This window comes from Arvicola amphibius, chromosome 12, assembly GCF_903992535.2.
Source record: "Arvicola amphibius chromosome 12, mArvAmp1.2, whole genome shotgun sequence".
Classification (NCBI taxonomy): Eukaryota; Metazoa; Chordata; class Mammalia; order Rodentia; family Cricetidae; genus Arvicola; species Arvicola amphibius.
The window spans coordinates 46343173-46363434 of record NC_052058.2 but is presented as its reverse complement, the minus strand read 5'-3'; the positions used below and the strand labels follow the sequence as shown (position 1 = coordinate 46363434).

At 43.5% G+C, this 20262-nt stretch overlaps 1 protein-coding gene across 2 annotated transcripts in view; it reads left to right on the top strand.

Moving 5' to 3' along the window:
- Positions 1 to 20262, top strand: part of Atxn7 (ataxin 7) — a 96827-nt gene that overhangs the window by 27799 nt on the left and 48766 nt on the right. For both annotated transcript variants that reach the window (XM_038348919.2, XM_038348918.2), the window contains exon 3: positions 16386 to 16490. In XM_038348919.2, the coding sequence (XP_038204847.1) occupies positions 16386 to 16490 (105 nt within the window). The remainder of the gene's footprint in view (positions 1 to 16385; positions 16491 to 20262) is intronic.

Genomic DNA, 20262 nt, shown 5'->3' with positions numbered 1-20262 from the left:
TCCTGGTAAGCGACCACCTCATGGTGCTACACGGATTACTAAATATGGGTTAATTAGCCAATAAGAGGCTGAAACTAATGGGCCAGGCAGTGTTTAAAAGAATACAGTTTCCGTGTAATTATTTCGGCTGTAAAGCTAGCCAGGTGGCGGGACGCAGCCCCGCTGCTCCTTCTACAACCCAGCAGTGAAGTGACTAGAACATCGAGTAGTATTCTCAACCTGTGGGTTGAGACTCCTTGGAGGGGGGGGGTCAAATGACCCATGCACAGGGTTGCTTAAGACCATTGGAAAACATGGAACAATAACCAAATTATGGCTATGAAGTAGCAACAGCAATAATTCCATGGTTGAGAGTCACACAGCATGAGGAGCCGTGCTAAAGAGAGGGGAAGGGTTGAAGCATTAGGCGGTCTGAGAAAGACTGTTCTAGTTGTTCTGTTCTCACGTTTTTAAGGAACTTCCATTCTGTATTTTTGTTTTTGTACTGGCTGCTCTAATTTACATCCCCACGGAGTGTATGGTAGTTCCCCTTTCTCTGTATCCTTAACTGCTTTTTTGTTGCTGCTCTTTTTATTGTAGACATAATTATATCTGGAGCAAGAGGGGTCTCCTGAGGCTTTGCCTTGTGTTTCTCCGATGAGTAGGGAATGCTGACCTTCGTAGACCTGTGTTCTATTCACATGTGCCTGAGAAATGCCGGCTCTTCTGACCGTTTCTTAGTTGCAGAACTTTGTGACTACATACTTTTGAGTATATATACTTTGAGTTCTTGTATATTTTGACTACTAATCCCTTGTCATAATGTAGTTTACAAATATGTCCCCCATCTTAGGTAAATTAAGATGAATTCATTTAAGTTAGTTTATTTGATGTTAAGACATTAGGCACAATGACCAGAGAATAACGGTAGTGCTGGAGAACTTTCCGTACATGGTGGTGAGGAAGAAGAGAGGATCCTACCACCAGCAGTGTAGTAAACACTAATAACAGACAAATTGGAGCATAGAATGACTATTGTGTGGATTGTGTAAAGGGTACTTTGAAAAATAGAAAGATGCAGAAGACTCACAATGGCACTTCCACTTTGAGAGTAAGCCACAGATGTGCCCTAATTCCAGACAAGACTGGCCTTCTATTGTAAACAACTGTAGAGACTCAACCAGGAATGGGTTCTTCCATCAAGGAAAGGTAAACTTCAAGGAAACAAGGTTTTAGCTGGGTATTGGTGGCATACACCTTGAATCCCAGCACTTGGGAGGCTGAAGCAACAGATCTCTAGGTTTGAGGCCAGGGTAGCTACAGAGTGAGTTCTAGGGCAGCCAGTGCTACAAAGAGAAACCCTGTTTCAAAAAAACAAAGCAAAACAAAATAAAGATACAGTCTTACAGCGTAACTCCAAATACATAAAACAGATACAAACTAGAAGAAGAAATGGCAATCTATCAGTCATAGTCGGAGACTCTAATCCTGTACTGTAAAGAACAGATACAGCTAGTGAGAGAATGTAGAGGAGTTGAGCGGCTATATAACTAGACTAACCAACAACCCCAGGGTGTCCACCCTTGAGTTCCTACGCATTTCTCTCCACGGTCCATGATAGGCTGTACTTAAACACCTTTTGGGAGTTATGAAGGGCTGAAATTCATATATACAGAGTGTATTCTATTACCATAGTGTGATTACAACAGACATTAATAAAGGGAAGAAATAGACAAAATTTACAAGTATGTGGAAGTTAATAAACATATTTCTCAGTGGATGGATCAGACAAGCAATTTGAGTAATTAGAAATAATTTTTGAGAGTAGTGAAATTTAAATACAACGTAGTAAAATGAAAATATAACCAAAATAGTGGTTTCTTGAAGGAAATTTTTATAGACGCATATGTAACTTTATTAAACAAGCTCAGGTCAACAACAGCATTTCACCACTAAACCTACAGCCAGCAGAAAGGAAAGGGCATGTAGATTAGAGAGGAAATAAATGAGTAAAAATAGAAAAACGATAGAAGACCAGTGAAGCCAGAAGTGGTACATCAACAAGATCAGTCAAGGGGTCGAGGCTGCAGCTAGACATTGCTGTGTCACTCTGTAAAGTCAGAGATGGGAGGGGTGCTGTTACCGCTGACTTCATCATGATGAAAAGGGTTTCTCGGCAGTTTTCATAAACAGGATCAGTTGCATAGAAAAACTGCCATATGCCCTGCAGTGAATGCAGAAGGCTGAGAACGTCCGAGTGGAGCAAGTACACAAGTTTGGATCAGTAAATAGAAAGTCTCGGTAGAAGCCCAGGCCTGGATGACTTTCCTAGTGATTTCTTTAAGGGTAAAGAAGAATCAGCACCAATGCTACGCAGAGGTTTTTGAAAAATGCAAGAGCAGATAATACTTTCAGTTGACTCCGTGAAGCCGGTAATCATGGTAGAAAAACCAGACAGGCAGAGAGGAGCTGAAAGCTGGAGACCAGTTTCCCTTTTAGAACACCAGCAGGACACTAGCAAACTAAGGGATTGCCTAAGCAGGAGACACTGTAAACTAGTGGGACTTATCCCAGGAAGTGGTAATGTTTTGCCATGGTAAACTTATGGTGGATGGATAGACTGTGGAATGCATAGATGGCCATGGTAGGAAGAATTTTCAGTATTTATATTGCTCAGGTTTTATTCCAGATTGTTTGATGCTGTGTTTTGGTTTGGGCCTGTGCTGGGTTTGAACCTTGTGCCATGTGTCCTGCTAGGCAAATGTTTGGTTCCTAACCTGCTGTTGTGTGATTTTCAGGTATGTATATAAGTCATCAGGGAGTATTTTTAACGTTCAGTCTGGGGCCTGAGACTGTACAGATTCCAGGTGGTAAAATGGCTGTTGTCTATGAAATACTTGAAGTGAATGTAGGACTGACTGCCCCTTTCCTCATGGCGACTGTTAAGATAGAAAACACGTGTGTGCGTCCCTCCTGGCCGGAGGAATGTGGGCCCCAGTGCAAGGAATTTACAACACGTTACACTGTCTGGGCTCCTGTTCTTTGGGGTTATTCTTGTATTATTCTTCAGGGATATTGATAATATGAGCTGGACCTTTACAGCAGTTATTTCCAGTTTAGCATGCTTGTTACACATTACTGCTGAGTGATACTTGGCTGCAGCTCAGGATGCTAGCATGGTAGTTCCCCACTGAACAGTAAAACAGCGTGCCAGTAGCATGCTTGGCTAAGTGAAGGTTAGCCAATTAATTTCTGTTTTCATATCATCATTGCTGGTCTATAAGAAGGCGATTGTCTGGCTCTGCTCCCTGCCCCCAAAAGGTTCTCATTGTGTTATACACAAAGTAACATGGTTTGAACCCAAAATTTCTAGGCCCCCTTCCTATCACTGGGATTACAGGTGTGACAGTCATGCCAGGCTTTGATAATTGGCTTCTGTATGTTGATTTTTTTCCCCTGTGCATCCTGTTAAACTCTTACATTTTTGTTTCATTGTGTTTGTTTTATGAATTCTGAGGAATTTTTTAGAAACATGGGCCATCATATTACCTGCAGAAAGGGACAAGTGTGTGCCTCCCCTTAGTGCTCTTTCCTGTTTGTGTGACTGAGATCCTAGCAGTGCTTCAGTCAGAGCCGGAGTGGATGGCACTCTTCGCCCTTCGTACCTGGCTCTAGAAGGCCTGCGTCTGTTCTCTGCTGAGTAATAGCCTGGCTGGGCTTTTGTGAGTGGCCCGCACCACAGTCGGGGCATTTTCTCTACTCTTAGTCACCACTTTCCCATTTTTTTTTAAATGAACAACTACTGAATTTCATCAAAAGATTTTTTTTAATCAGTTGACAGCGATCATGAAGTTTTGTAGTCTATTGACACCACAGGTTACAGTGCCAGTTCCCAAAGACTTGCCAGCTTTTCCTGCATTCCTGGACTAAAAACAACTAACTTTTATTTTATTCACTCCCCCCCTTGAATTTTTTTGATAACTACACTTTAAATTGTTTCTGCTTACTTTGGTTATAATTTATTATTAAATTTTAAGATAAAGATAGGCATGGTGGTACAGTCCCAAGATCCCAGAACTCCAGAATGACTGGAGGAGGATTAGGCGTTCCGGGACAGCCTGGGCTACATGGTGATTCACTAAAAACTAAACACAGCACTACAGAACAGGGTGGAACAAAACAAGAACATAAGCTTAGATTACTCATTTCTTTTCTTCTCTCTCCCCTCCCCCCCCCCTTGTTTGTTTGTTTTTCGAGACAGGGTTTCTTTGTAGCTTTGGAGCCTGTCCTGGAACAGACTCTTGTAGACCAGGCTGGCTTTGAACTCACAGAGATCCACCTGCTTCTGCTTTCCGAGTTCTGGGATTAAAGACGTGTGTCACCACCACCCGGCAAAACTTTGTTTTTCTACGGGGAAGCATGAGCTGGTTTGTGCTCCCCACCCAGCATCTCTTTTGCTGTGCCTGTGAACTAAGTGCTATGCTTTATCTACATTCATTTTAGATTTTCAGTTTGTTTTAACTTTTTATGACTTTCTGTTTGACTAGCGGGTTATTTCAGATACCTTGTATAGTTTTTTTTTGAAAGTTCATAGAGTCATTATTGATTTCTAGTTTAATTCCCTTGTATCCAGAGAAAATACACAATATAGTTTTAGTTCTTTTAAGTATGTAGTGTATATTAAGTCAGCCATACTAGATAAATGGTCAGTTCTCTGCTATAGTGAGCGCTCTCAGTTGTATGAGAGGCTTGTGTTTTCTGTGTCCCATGTGTAAGTACCTTGGTGGATGGGATGTAGTGATGCAGTAACTGTGGCTGCCTTTCCAACGGGAGGAGAAATGCTCTCTCCCTCTCCGTCTCCCTCTCCCTCTCCCTCTCTCTCTCTCCCTCTCTCTCTCTCTCTCTCTCTCTCTCTCTCTCTCTCTTTCTCTCTATCTCTCTTCCTCCCTCTCTCTCCTGAGATTGTAATTACCATAGCAACAGTGATGATAACAATAAATGCCATTTTTATTGAGCTCTGATTTATTTACACTTTTAGACAGATAGGCAAGCATTTTATGTGAATTGTTTTATTTTCTCTAACAACTTAACTAAGGTACCTACCATTATCTTCACGGTTTTCCACCTGCAGAAAGAGTGTGCCTTGAGGTTCAGGTCAGGCATGTGATCCTGGAGTCCGTATTCTGTGAGTCTAACATAGGTTAGCTTTAATGGTTATGATGCAGAGAATTCCATAAGGATTTTGGTGCCTACATCCAGAGTTGGGACACATGCTTATTAAAACCTTCATTGCTGACTTGTAGGACGGAGTTTGCTGGCTGTATTCTGAGGAGACATGTAAGAAGTACATGAGACAGGATACATGTAGATTATGTTGGTAGCTGCCGCAACCTTTCTAAACCCAAATCCCAGGACTTCTGCAGTTCTCATTGTCTCATCCCAGGTGCTGTGTCAGTTCAGTGGTGACAACAAAAACACTTAGGACTCACTTGTGGAGTGTCTTACGATAAGATTTGCATTTCAGCTTTCAGACCTCAGTAGAGCAGTTTCTTTGTGCAGAGATAGTAGCAGTTAGCACAGAAACATGTCAGAGTGCAAAGTGTCAGAGAAGTACTCTGCCTAAATGGGATTAATGCATCATTATCTACTCCAACGCTCGGGAATGCTCATGGAAGAGGTCATGGAGGACTGGAGGGAACAGTGTCTTCTGGATGTGACAGGACCCCACACTCTTGAGAACTCAGCAGCTGTGGTCACCTGCACAGGATCAAGCCAGTTAGCGTCCCAGCCCTGGGTGGTGGACCAGGAGCCCCAACCCATAACTTAGGAGCTATTGGCAGTTAGCGTTCCAGCTCTGGGGAGCAGACAGGAGCCCTGACCCTTAAGGAGCTATTGGCCGTTGATGGCTTCTGGGGAGGGCAGAGTCAGCTCAAGTCTTCTTTTAGATTTGTTTGGTTTGGTTTGGTTTGTTGTTGTTGTTGTTGTTGAAATCCTTTGAGTCCAGTCCCCACTGCTTGTGAGCTTATGGGTGCGGAGGCACTACTGGAGCAGAGACGACCCACCAGTGGCCACACCCCCAAGGAAAAATGACTCTGCCTCACCCAGTAGCAGTCAGCTGCCAGTGGTGGGGCTTTGTTTGCCTTCCCTCTCTCCATCCTGGAGTTTGAAGTGACCTGATCTTGTTTGTGCCACCACTGGTGCTGTGAGTTCAGAAGTTACTGGGTCCAGAAGGGAGCACATCTCAATACTCTGCCCACACGCCTGTACTTAATTAGTTTTGTTTCCTTCTCTGGTGTCCTTGAACCATTGCAGGTGGGATTGATATAGCTGTCCCACACTGCAGTCACCTGTTCTCAACGTGTGACTAGTGATGGGTCTGCTTGACCCACTGCCCATTGCAGAAAGGAGTGTCTCTGGCCATGGTTGAGGGCAACACTGATATGGGTACAAAAATATAAGTATTTAGAAAACTGCTTGATAACATGATCATTCAGCAAAACCACAGGTTCTTCCTCATGTCTGTGACTTCCTGAACCATGGGCTTTTGACCAGATTTACAGTGTCAGACATGAATTCTCTGCTATGGAATAGTCCTCAGATTTAATCCGCTAGTGGTTGGTTATCCCCATAATAGTCATGGTACCATCACACCACTGCTTGCCAGGTTACTATTGTAACAGCTCTTGGTAAGACAATGTCTTTTCTCCCCAGTAGCCAGGGTAGCACATTATGGCCCAATGAAAGCTAGCCATCAGGTCCAAGTGTCCCGCAGCCAAAGTGTGCAATGTCTTTAGCGCACTAGGTTTTTACCATCGAGTTATGGTTGGCACAAGAGGAATGATGATAGCCTACATATTTAATTTGATTTGTTTGTTTGTTTGTTTGTTTGTTTGTTTTGCAGGGGGAGGCTTTCTTGACCAATAGAGTAGTTCTCATTTATAGCACATACCTTCTGGGGAGATCATTGTCCATCATGGAGTGTTCTTTATACAAGGGTGTTTTCTGATCTAAGCTTTTGCTTTTCTGATGCTTTTTGTTGGTTACTTTCTTTTTTTTAAATTTTTTTTGGTTTATTTTTTTATATTTAAAAATTTCCATCTCCTCCCCTCTTCCTCCCCCTTCCCTCCCCTCCCCTCCACCCATACCCCCCCCCCTCCCTCTTCAGGCCAAGGAGCCATCGGGGTTCCCTACTCTATGTTAAGACCAAGGTCCTCTCAACTCCCCCCAGGTCCAGGAAGGTGATCAACCAAGCTGAGAAGGCTCCCACAGAGCCTGTCCATGCAGAAGAGTCAAAGCTCAGCACCTTGTTGGTTACTTTCTATGTGAAATATCTTTATACACAAACACAATTTTTTTTTAGACTGATCCTTAAACCAGACCAAACTTAGTTTGACAGGTTGTTTATTGGTCTTTCTGTCTGGTTAGTTCTTTCATTTAACTTTAACATTAGCAAGAGGAGTTCCTCTATAGTCAGAGTAGATGATGTGAACTTGAGGCATGCTCAGAGATGCTCCTGTGGGTAAAGATGAAGTCGTTTCCTCCTCTCCTGGTTAAGACTCCAGTGGCTATCTATCAGCAATTAAAACATCCTAAACATTGCAGTTTTCTAACTGCCTTCTGTTGGCAGTTATTTAATTTGAAAGGAGAAGACAGCTAGGCTGAGTGTGGTTTTAAAAAAAAAAAAAAACCAAAAACTTAAAGCTGTTTCGAGAGACACATTTCCACAGCCCTTAGGTTTTGGAAATACTTCCAGTCTGAATGGGGCTGTAAGTCTGAGAATCCCAGGAAACTTTGAACCATTGCTGCCCCACAGGAGTGCCTTGGCTGACTTGATGAAGCTCGATAGAAAAGCAGAAATTCCCTGGGAACAGGACAGGCTCAGGGGCTGCTTCCTCTCCTGAGCTCCAGTCTCGGGCTCTGGGGCCGACACCCAGCCAGCCTTCTGTGTCACGCTTACAGATTTGAAGTGGGGTGTCAGTCCCAAAAAGTCAAACAATAATATTATTTAATTTGATAATAGTTGACATTGGACTTGGTATGCAAGAAGTACTCTAATTACAAACTGATTGCTTTTTATATATCAGAGCTCAAACTTTTTGAGGTTCCTTTGCAAATTAATTCCCAATTCCCAGACAGTGGTTTAATGGATGAATGAATGAACGATACATGTGAAATCCTTGCCATAATACCTGACTCAGTTTCTGTTCCATGAGGGCTGGTGGCTGCAGATAAGCTGAGGCTGTGGGCATCTGTCGGCATATTCAGTTCCGAGTAAAAGTGTTAGTCAGCCTGGTACACTTGCACACGCTCTGTGTGCGTGCGCTGGCTCTCCTCTTAGCTCCCCCTTACTGTCTCCGTTTTCATAGGGGAGTTTAAACTGCCCAAGCTCACACTCCTTTTATGTGACATTTGAACTGAGGCAGGCTGACTTCAGAGACTAGTTTCAGATTCTTTTGAAAGACCTCCTGTGTGTTGGGTGTTGAACTCTGTCCTCCTGGGTTGTTTCTATCTTAGACAAGGAGATAGCCCAAACACAAATAGCCAATGAATGATGGGAGACACTTGTCTGAAAAAAACAAGAGCTTATCTCAAGTAAGTAGTAAGGGAGAGTTATCTAACGAAGTGCAAACTGAGGTCTAGAGCTATCCAGGCAAAGTGTTCCATTTGTAGGAAACCAGGTTTGCAGAGGCAGGCCCTAAGGTGGGTCTCAGAACTTCAAATTACCAGATTGCCAAAGGGGGAGGTGGGTGTGCCAGACATGGCTTAAGGCTACAGGGATTAGAAAGCCTTCCTAGCAGCAGTTTTCTTAATGACTGTGTTAGCAATCAGTATGAGGTTTAATTGGGACAAGTGCTATTTATGATTTTAGGACCTCATTGTCATTCCTGGGGAGAAGAATGGACACAGATCAGTATAACCACTTTTAGCTCAGAGACCAAAGGACAGCTGTGAGGACGATGAAAAAATGTTCCAGTCGCCTGCAGCTCTTACTGTGGCAGAGCAGGGACTGTCCTGAGGGTTTTATTCTCATGTCTTCTCATGGCTGTGAGGTGTGGGCTCGGAAGTCACAGGGCTGGGATTTGAACACATCTCACTCGACTGTAGAGGTTGGATCTTAACCCTCAGTACTCGGCTCTTACAGCACACCAGTCCTGCCATTCCTGTCGCTCCTCCCCTGCTTCAGTTGATGCACGCTCAAGCTCGAGGTACCTTCTCTAGAGTGTGGTTTCTGTGCTGAAACTCTGGGACTCTCTGAATTTCATTGTAGAGGAGCCTCAGCAGGTCTCCCTGATGTCCCCCAAATGGCCTCCAGGGAATACGCGTGATCAGGAATGGGAGCTCTAGAACTTTCTAGGGGTCAGCTCACGTTGCTCTTTGGTACGTATCAGTGTCCAAAGTGTCCTGAAAGTTGGGGCCCTTAGAACAGATGTTTCTGGCCTGTGCTATTCTGATGGTTTTCTAGCTCAAGCACTCCATGACCTTCGTAGATTACCTTGTTTAATCACCACAGTAAAATGCAATCAAGATTCTTTGAAGTCTGTTTTATATCAAGGAAACTGAAGTCCACAGGGGTTAAGTAAAGCTGAATTTTTGAGGTGTAAGTTTTCCTCTGCTGCCCAGGTTGATTGATCTCAAACTTGGGATCCTCCTGTCTCAGCTTTCTGAGTATCCAGCCAGTAGAGAAGCAGTAGAGATCTCATCCAAACAATTGGATTACTGCACAGGCAGACCAGCAAAGAGGATTTCCTGTATACAGATCTGAAAATCAGAAACTGCTTCTGTGGGCGGGATCGTGTGTTCAAAAAGGTTTACCAAACCTGAGTGTTTTCTTAAGCCAGGTGCTGAATAGCGTAAAGGCACAGGTGTAACCTTATAGCTTAAGATGGCAGCACTGAGAATGTCTGCTATTATGATTGCTAAAATAGTTTATACTGTTGTTAAACAAGTTACAAGGAAAGAGGAAAAAGAGGTAAATTGTGTCTTCTGGGAGAAGACTACAAGACACAGCTAGATGGCCAGCTGTATGCTGAGGTGGTGCTGGTGGTGTATGGCAAGACTCATCAGTGCTCAGGGATCACGTAGAAGGAGCTTTACTTAAGACAAGTCTACAGGGAAGTGATGAGGCTGAAACTGAATGATGTAAAGCAGGGCACAGCTAGTGCCAGGGTCCCAGTGCCCCAGGCAAAGGCTAAGGGTAAACAGCCAGATAATAAGACTCTGAGTCTGGTTACTTAGGACCTTGTGAACCAGTTCACAGATCTTAGTTTTTAATCCTCAAAACAAGCTGCAGAAATATGTCAGATGGCAGCCACTTCACAAAGCACTCCAAGAACTCATTCTTGAGTCTGGCAAGTCCTCTGTGCCTAACAGGACTGTAGAAGTGTTGGTTTTTGTCTGTGGTCTTGAATGAGTGTGTGGAGGCTCTAAAGGAGAGGTGTATGGCACACGCAGAAAGCTGGCAGAAGGCACAGAGCAGGCATTGGAGTCATTTCCTTGTAAGAAAGAGAAGGGGGAGCCATTCTGATCCCAAAGTGAGATTGTGGGGAAATAGGCAAGTTGGTGGAATTCTGAATCCGTTTCAGAGTGGGTTGACTTCAGCCTGAACGCGGAGTTCAGCCCACTCAGAAGCCAAGTGTTTTCAAATGAGTAAGTGGTGCAGCTTCTTTCTAGGCAGAGAGATCTGGAGCAGGGGAGGAGAGAAACAGACTGGGTTAGTGGTGTGAAGGCAGCCAGACCCGACTGTGGGTCCAGGCAGTGTGGTGACTTGGGGGAGAAGGGCTAGTTGGGGCAGAAGACTGGAGTTGGAAGACACAGGCTTGAGTTCAAATCTTGGTTCTGTCATCTACTCGCTTTGCCTTGGCTTCCTGACCAAAGACTGGGATAACACTGAGTGAGTGCTGCAGGGGCCAGGTTTCCTTCAGATGCTGCCTCTCCTTACTCTGTTTACGTGTCCGCCTTGTGGACATTCAGCGTACAAGGCACAGTGGTCACCAGTTTTTGACGTGTGAACTTGAAGGAAGTTCGACAAATTGCCCAAAGTCACATCTGTCGTTAGAAAGCCAACATCCAGGGGCCAGAGAGATGGCTCAGTGGTTAAGAGCACCACCTGCTCTCCCAAAGGGCCTGAGTTCAATTCCCAGCAACCACTTGGTGGCTAACAATGAGATCTGGTGCCCTCTTCTGGCCTGCAGGCAGAGCACTGAGAATACTGTATACATAATAAATAAATAAATCTTAAGAAAAGAAAAGAAAAAAAGAAAGCCAACATTCAGAGTGATAGATAGCAGCCCGCACTCTTGGCCACATTGGGATGATTGGGAAGAGGGCAGTCGCCCTTTGAAGAGAGGACAGTTAAGCTAGACCTAACGTTTGAGAAAGTGCAGGCATTTCATAAGGAGCAGGCCAGGAAAGAGATTTCTAGGTCTGTGGGTAGAAAGGCTGTCAGTGTGCTGGAAGCAGAGAGAACCAAGCAGGAGTAAGGGTAGGGTGGGGGGATTGTGAACAGAGGAAGAATAGAAAAGGACGCCTGAGCACCTTGGGAGCTAATAGAAGGGCTGAAGTTGCCAGAGAATTTTAAAAAGCCACTGTGACTTAATGGAAGCTTTTAAAAGGGGCATTCAGGTAGCTTCTTAGGAAACTTCTTCCCAGTCCAGGGGAAGATGCAGCAGGAGCCCTGCCCCTGCATCGTGGTCTCAGGAGCCATGACAAGGGGTTTTAGGATAGGCCAGGGGTCTACAGGTAGCCTAGATGGGAGAATTCAAAGATGGTAGGTACCTGGGGTTTGTTGGTGCTGTTGTTTTTGTCCTCATGGATGTTGAACCTAGGTCCTCACACATGTTGGGGCTGAGTACCTAAGTTTTAAATTTCAGCCATTGAAGGATAAATAGTATTTACTCAGAGTTGGGGAGATAGATAATTGGAAGCAAACCATAGGGCTGGGTCAACAGTGAGTTCTCTTGTGCCTGATTGCTCTGTGTGCAATGTATGTAGCTAGAAGATAGCATCTAGTACATGGTGGATAGAATCTACACCTCTGGGGAAGGGGTGTTGAATGACCCTCTCAAGGGTCACGTATCAGATGTCTTACATATCAGATATTTACATTATGATTCATAACTAGCAAAATTGCAGTTCTGAAGTAGCAGTGAAGTAATTTTATGATGGGGGAAGGTGTCACCGCAACATGAGGAATTGTGTATTAAAGGTCACAGTATCAGGAAGGTTAAGAACCATTGTTGTAGATAGAGCTTAGGAGTAGTTTGGGCTGAAGATGGGAACCATTGGTGTATAGAAGTTTGGGTTATGTGGGAGAAGGGAGACACTCGGGATTCTGAAAAGATTAAATGGTTTCTTACACCACCTAAGTTCTTCTCTTGTCATCACAGTCCTCAAAGTGTTTAGCAACACCAAAGCCAACTCAGTACGTTCTCTACAGCCAGGGACCAGCCTCTGACACAGGGCCTTGGTTCCCATGGTAGCAACACCAAAACTAGCTCTCTAGTATGTTCTCTACAGCCAGGGGCCAGCCTCTGACACAGGGCCTTGGTTCCCATGGTAACAGCACCAAAGCCAACTCAGGGCATTCTCTACAGCCAGGGCCAGCCTCTGACACAGGACCTTTGTTCTCATGGGGACAGTGGGATTTCTAAATGTGTATGCTCATGACTCCATGTGCTTATGCACAGTCCTTCCACTGTGCTAGTCTGGGGTCCCCAAAGTATGCGATAACCTAGATATAGGTTGTTGGGTCATTCCTCGTTTATCGTAGTCTAAATTCTGAGGAAAATGTAAGGCTTACAAAAACTGCATTCATTCTTTTTAAATTAGTTCATAATTCATGAACTCAAGTACAATTCAAAGCTTTTCATTATTTTAAGTACCCAGTCGAATTAGTTTGCATCTCAAATGTATTTTGTAAACTTTAAGTCAACAGAAACTTCATTTTTATTAAATAATATTTTCTGCTCTAAAACTCCTTTTTGAACCTTTATGTTAATTTGTAGATGGGTTGATTGTAAAGTTTATGCTTTACAATGCACACGCACGCACACGCACACACACACACACACACACAGCCTCTCACAGATCACCTCATTTCTTTTGGTTGTCACAACATTCTAGTCTGTTCCTGTTGCTAAGGACTCTGGAATGTCCTAGTACAGAAAATGGTTATAGAACCTACCCCAAAGACAGTTTAAATTATTTTGTGTTCTCTATCTTATATCCAGATAAGGCTATCTGAAAGCAAAAAATTTACAAACTAAAGTTGTTTTAGAAGTTTTGGAATAGGAACTGGGTTTCCCAGGGTAGCGTGAACTGGGACTAAGTGTTCTCCATGTTTTCCACTGTGGTATTGTACATGTGCATGTGTGTGCATGCTGCCCAGCAGGATGCCGCGTGACAGGTGGCTAAGAACTGAACTCACAGCCTGCAAACCCAGAGTGTTGCTTGTGCTGCTTGTTTACTGGGTGATAGTAGAGGAGCTCGTGTCTCCTGGAGTTGTAGGATTGTTTTTAGATGGAAATGGAATGGGGCAGGGGAAGGCAGGAGCGAGTCTGGAGAAGCGGATGGGCACTAGTGATGAACTGAGTGGGGCAGCAGAGTGAATCTCCATAGTGCAGTCAGCACAGGTTATAATAAAACAGCCTCTGAACAAAAGAAAGGGAAACAAATGTGGAAAGTCATGTAAAGCGTGCTTCGCACAGGACCCGGCAAATAGTGTTAGTTGGTGAAAGTCAGGTGTAATTGTGGGTCTCATGTTGTCATTTTAAATATCAAGTAAGCTTACATTTTTAAGGAAATTAAAATTATAGCAGAAATACAGATTTCTTATAGAATAACTCCTAATTATACAAGTGTAATGAAAACCAGGTTAAAGAGAAGGCAATATTAATCATTGTACCTGCAAGGAGCTGTACATTTTCTCTCTAATTTCTTTCTTTTAACACCTCTCTCTCTCTCTCTCTCTCTCTCTCTCTCTCTCTCTCTCTCTCTCTCTCTCTCTCTCTCACTGATACTGTTCTCAGAACATCATGCAGTTTAGACAGCAATCTATCACTAGACTACACTCCGCCCTAGTTTTTCAAATTTCCTTAGTTTTAAAGTACTAGTAAGGTAGCTTCCATAAGTATCTGAATGTATGTATGTATAGACAGACAGACAGATTGATTGATTGATTTGAGTATGGTTTTTAGAACAGCATTTTGCTATATAGCATTATTATATTCCAAGTTGACCTCAGACGCATCCTCCTGCTTTAGCCTTCAAAGTGCTGGAATAACATCATCTGTTGCCATGCCTACCTAAAGTATGTAACTGAATAACGCTGCCTATCACTGAATTCGGTAAGCAACAATAGACCAGCTCATCATAGGCTCAGAGGAAGTTACAGCCATTCTTAAATGAGTACTGTTTAACTTTTGTTTATTAAATAAGGTTAACTGGCTTGTTTTGGTTAATGAAATTATTAATTTGGTATTTAAATACATTTTAAACTTTGCAACTCTAAACATGAAATTTATGCCACTCCAGTAATTTGAATTTTCCTCATTAATATCTGTATTAGTATACTTAGCACAGAGATGTAATACAACTTCTGTGTCAAACAATAGCCTTAGGAGAATAGCATATTAATAGTTGGCATGGTGGTGCGTGCATTTAATCCCAGCATTCAGGAGGCTGAGGCAGGCGGATCTCAGTTTGAGGCCAGCCTGGTTTACGAAGTGAATTCCAGGATTGCCGTTGCTGTTACACAGAGAATCCCTGTCTTGAATAACCAAAAAGAAAAAAGAAAACTAGTATATTGTATGTGCATCATCCCATGGAATATAACTTCACCCTACCCCCATGTGTACTGTGTTGAATCTAAAGGAGGAATGCTTTTAAAGAAAACAGTGCCTTGTTTAGTTCTTTGCATTTATTTAAGCCTAGTCATGGAAATAACAGTGTGCTGCCAGTTCCTTACATTGTCTGCTCAGTTTATGTAATCAGAGGTGTTAGCTAACTCAGCATGGTGTCCCAGGTGGCTGATGCTAGAATCTAGATGGAATACCTACAAATCCTTCTCTGTTCTTAAGTGACCATATGCAAATGTATGCATTAATATTGAATCCCCTTTAATTGAATATTGGCTTTAGATGAAGTACTTCACCACTTCCTGACTCAGTTTCTCCTTTTGAGTAGGGACAGTGGGACCTGTGTAAGTAGTTGTCCGGATAACATGAGCAACCAGGACAAAGAAACTACTCAGTGATGGTGCTTGCGTCCCAGAACTGTGGTGTCCCTTAGTCCATTTCAGATTGTCTATTTATGTGCAAGTCAGTATAACAGACACTTCCAAGGAAATCGATTTGATGTTTTAGTATCATTTTCTGACATCTCGTATGGTCTGTTTTTTTTTCTTTTAAAAACAGTACTAATATGCATGAAAAGTGAAATTAAATCTATAGGAAAGAGAAAAGAGGCCCATTAGCCTCCCGCGTACTTTTTTTACTAGTTACTTTTGTGGGGGCTTGGGAGCGAACCCAAACATCCACCACTGAGCTACACCTCCAGCCTCCTTTCTTCCCTGCCTCCTTTAGTTTGATCTGCTAAAATATTTGCCAAGTTAAAATGTGCTATCTGTGCATTCATTGAAATACTTGCTTAACATAGGTAATTTTGAAGTATTTTAATGAGTTGGTTCCTAGACTGTTAATAACAACATCTAATGGTTGAACCTTTTATATTTAACCGTGTTTACTAGAAATGAAATTACTGTACATTATATATACGTATATATATACATATATGTATATGTATATATATATATATTCATAGTTTGGTTTTTGTTGCTGTTTAAAGACAAAATAAAACTTGTCTCCTGCCCTGTTCTGAAAATCAAACTACAATTAATGAATGAACTTCTGTGTTTGTACCCAAGTCAGTCTGGAGTAATCAGGATGTAAGAGGTTATTGGGCTTTAGAAACAAGTAGAAAACCATTTTCTTTGTATAGCATGGTGGTGAAATGGGTAATTTGCTCTCTGGTGGTATTTCTGTACCTTTCTTACTTGGTCCATAGGATTTGGGACTAGCTGACTGGAATAGAATGTATATTTAAGCAAATGACATCATTACAGCTTTGCAAGTTATTAAGCACATTTCATATTCTTGCAGATTGATCCTGTCATGGTAAAGTTCACCTTTAATCATTTTATTGTCTTAGTATATTCATTGTGTACATTTTAATAGTGCTAATACACCTCGTATTGGTTCTTGTCGCGCTGTATTTCAGCCCTTTGTAAAGGCCTTAACCTGGTTTGATTTCTTTCTCAGTCACGACAGGCCCTTCTTCCCTGTAACACGCACTCCTCCAGATGCTTTCGGTCCCAGCAGATAATGTGTGATACTGTTTCTCTGTTGCAGATATGCCTATATTTGGTCTCTGTCCTGCACATGATGATTTCTACTTGGTGGTGTGTAACGACTGCAACCAGGTTGTCAAACCGCAGGCATTTCAGTCTCATTACGGTAAGTGCTGAATCATGGAATTCCTCCGGAGGGAAAGGTGAAGCCTCGGCTGGCTCACTGCACCTTACTGAAGGCCAGTGATAGTACAGGGATGTTATCTGCTCCTCCTGTTATCACTGACAGGATGTAGGCATTCCAATTCATAGAAAGAGATAAAAAGCTGTCATGTCGGGTGTTGATTGGATTTTATATTTTTATTTTCTGATCAGCATTTTCTGGCTTTTCCTGAAATCTGAGGAGAAAGTATCTCTTGAAATTTTACATCACTATTATTTTTGATGTCTTTCTTTCTTGAGTCCATGGTGAATTTAGTTGGTGTTTTTGTTTGTTTGTTTGTTTGGTTGGTTGGTTGGTTTGACTTTGGTTTTTTGAGAATGGGTCTCTCTGTGTAGCCCTGACTGGAACCAGGCTGGCCTGGAACTCACAGAGATCTGCCTGCCCCTGCCTCCTGAGTTCCGGGATTAAAGGCGTGTGCCACCACCCAGAAGACTGACACTGGAAGAGAAAGCCAGTCAGTTGCCCAGTGTTTTGGACTCGGGCCTTTGAAGCCTGGACTAGATTGGGTTTAAATTTAAACCTGAAGAACAACAGGTTTCTTCTTTGCCTTGAGCAAGAGACCCAGTCTTAGTTTGCTTTACATAGTGCAGAGGGCAGTGGCCTCCTCAGTGCTCCTGCTGGGCCTGTGGAATGCCTGTATAAAGCCAGTCCTTAGCACAGGGAATGTGGGGGTGAGGGCTGGGAGTGAGGTTGTGGGTAGGTAGCAGAGTGAAGAGAGGTCCAGCTCTAGGCACAAGATGGTCTCTGTCTAGAACTAAAACAGCCTGAGGCCTTAAGAATAAGAAGGAACACATTGTTCACAGGTGCAGTGAGTAACTGAGAGCCTTAGAGAAAATAGCCTTCACCTGAGGATTTGAAAGTAAAATCATTTGCTCTCTTGTCTATAGGTTTTATTTTTCTGTTCTTAAAGCATGCTATATAAACCTGTTTGGGGAAGGCAGAAGGTAGTCTGCAATGACCTTTAAGCCCCTGCAGTTGCAAGTGTTTGGAGAGACTAGACAAGGTTCCCATGGACAGCGACTCAGCTTATGTACTGAACCCCCTCCCCCCCATATTTGGTGGGTCCAGGCTGGTGTCAGAGTGACATGAGTAAGCTCTGAGCCAAGAACACCAGGCTGTCTGGAATGTGCTAGACAGTCTCACAGGCCAGAGCTGTTGTACCCATTTGTGGATGAGCCCTGTACAAAAGTAGGCCTTTGCTGTGTGTTGATGGAGACCTGCTGCCGATACTCAGAACCAGAACATGGATTGTGATGCTTCTGGGAACCGATGAGCAGACTGGATTAGAAGGCAGCACTAGAGAAACCCTAAGTCTGTTGCTTCCTGAAGGACTTTTTTAGGCTTGAAAGGGCACTCTTGGTCATCTTTGAGGACTGACTGCTTTACCTAGCAATGACAGCACATTACACAACCTTGGTTTCCTGTCTCGGGATGCAGGATCAGTGTGGGGAACTGTTGGCTAAAGTACAGAAGAAGCAACATACAAGTATTTTCTTTTTTAAATCAAAATTTATTATGTATACAGTGTTCTACCTGCATGTATGCCTGCAGGCCAGAAGAGGGCCCAGATCTCACTACAGACAGTTGTGAGCCACCATGTGGTTGCTGGGAATTGAACTCAGGACCTTTGGAAGAGCAGGCAGTGCTCTTAACCACTTGAGCCATCTCTCCGGCCCCAAGCCTTCTCTCCAACCCTGCAGCATACAAGTATTTTTAAAACCGTCATTTTAGTGTTAAAATTAGACCCAGATTTACTTTAATCTCCTGTGTCTACCTTTCTCTCAGTTCCTGGTGCCTAGTCACATCAAAGATCCTGAGTGTGAGGCGAGGCCCTCTAGTGGCAAGGGAAATAATACAGCTCTGGCGGAGGATGAGCGTCCTGGAGACCTTTGTCTGAGTCAGCTGCAGAAGAGAGCGTTGGTGGAATTAAGAAGGGTATGGGGGACAGATCAGCTCAGAACAGGCATGGGCATCATGAAGTGGAGGAGGGATGCCATCGTATCTGCCTGGAGGGGAGGTGTCCCCAGGGCCAAGGAGAACCCACTTTGGGTGCCACCCTGTCAATTCTTTTGAGTGCAGGAATTGTGAAAGGAACACTATTTTTGGAAACCAATCTTCCCTCCTCCCTTCTCCCTTCCTTTTTGATGAAATTCCAGGAGGACAATTCTTGCGTTCTTTTTCTATAGTTAGTAACTATAAAAAATGGTTTTCAAAATCAGGATCTTTCCAAGCAGCCACTATCAGTTGTTTATTGCAGTACAGATGCTCTAACTCATGGTGGGATTCCATGGTAATGAGCCACTGTAAACGAAAATACTGGGTGTTGGAGATGCATTTTAATCCTCCTCATTTAGCAAACCTAGTTTAGCGATTCCGTCACAAGAGCAGCTTTTCCCATGATGCTGTGGCAGACTGGGAGCAGTGCGCTGCTACTGTCACTCAGAGTCACAGGATTGGGCCTGGGAAATGGGCAGAATTCAGACTACAGCTTCTATTGACTATGTGTTGTTTTCACATCACTGCATGGTCAAGGCAGTCATGAAAAGGATCTGACTTTGTCCTGGCTGTAGGAAAGCAGCTTCAGCAGGAGCATTGCTGTGGGCTCTGAGGTATTTGCACCTGTAGTGGCCATGAGCCTGCCTTCCTTTCTGCTACTTGACTGTCGAGGGCTTTGGATCCCTGAAGATGTCAACATTGAGAGTCAGAGCTTGTCTTAAATCTCATACCTGCCTGTGGAGTGAGTGTATCTTCTGCTTAAAAGTATGGTAGTAATTTCCTGTGAATTCATGCGTTGCTGGTATTGACTGTGACTTTTAGGAACAAACAGGCAGTTGCTCTGAAATCCTATAAGTAGTTCATTGAAAACAACCAAAGTCAGGACAGGGAAGGGCACCACAGTGCAGCTCGTAAGTTACTTATGTTGGTGAGATGGGTTTTGAGGAAACTGGGGGGCAGCACATTGTTGCCTAGAGAAGTGGCCATGTGATCTCTGCTAGCAAGCTGCCTTTGGGGGAAACCCTGACTAGCGATGGTGCCAGCTACAGCGTCGCTGCAGTGTTCTGACTGCTCTCATGCTATAGCCAGTTTTCTCTCCAGAAGCGATGTGGTAATAGTAATGTATGTTTTCTTGACATTGCTGTAATGTTTTAAAATATTATAGCATTCCTCGTGTTTATCTTCAGTTAGTTACTCAGTATTTTTAACCACGGGCTGTTTCTTATGGTTAATATCCGATTTAAAAAATATAATTTGAGGGGCTGGAGAGTTGGCTCAGAGGTTAAGAGCATTGCCTGCTCTTCCAAAGGTCCTGAGTTCAATTCCCAGCAACCACATGGTGGCTCACAACCATCTGTAATGGGGTCTGGTGCCCTCTTCTGGCCTGCAGGCATACTCACAGATAGAATATTGTATACATAATAAATTTTATATGAGTCAGTGGATTCAAAAACCCTGTTCTGAGTAGACTGCTTCCCAAAACCTACTTCAGACTTAACCACATTGGAATCTCCATGAGCAGAACCCAGGAATTGGCAGTGGAGACCTCCCTTGGCTGGTTGTGACTTGCAGGATGGCCAGCGCTCCCTGCTCTCGCAGACACTGTCACTCTGGGACTATTACAGGTGCTCCCAGGGGCTGGCACAGGGACTGGTACACACCTATTCAGACTTGTTGACTCTAGTAGTGATGCAGAGAAAGGAGACCCTGTTTCTAAAAA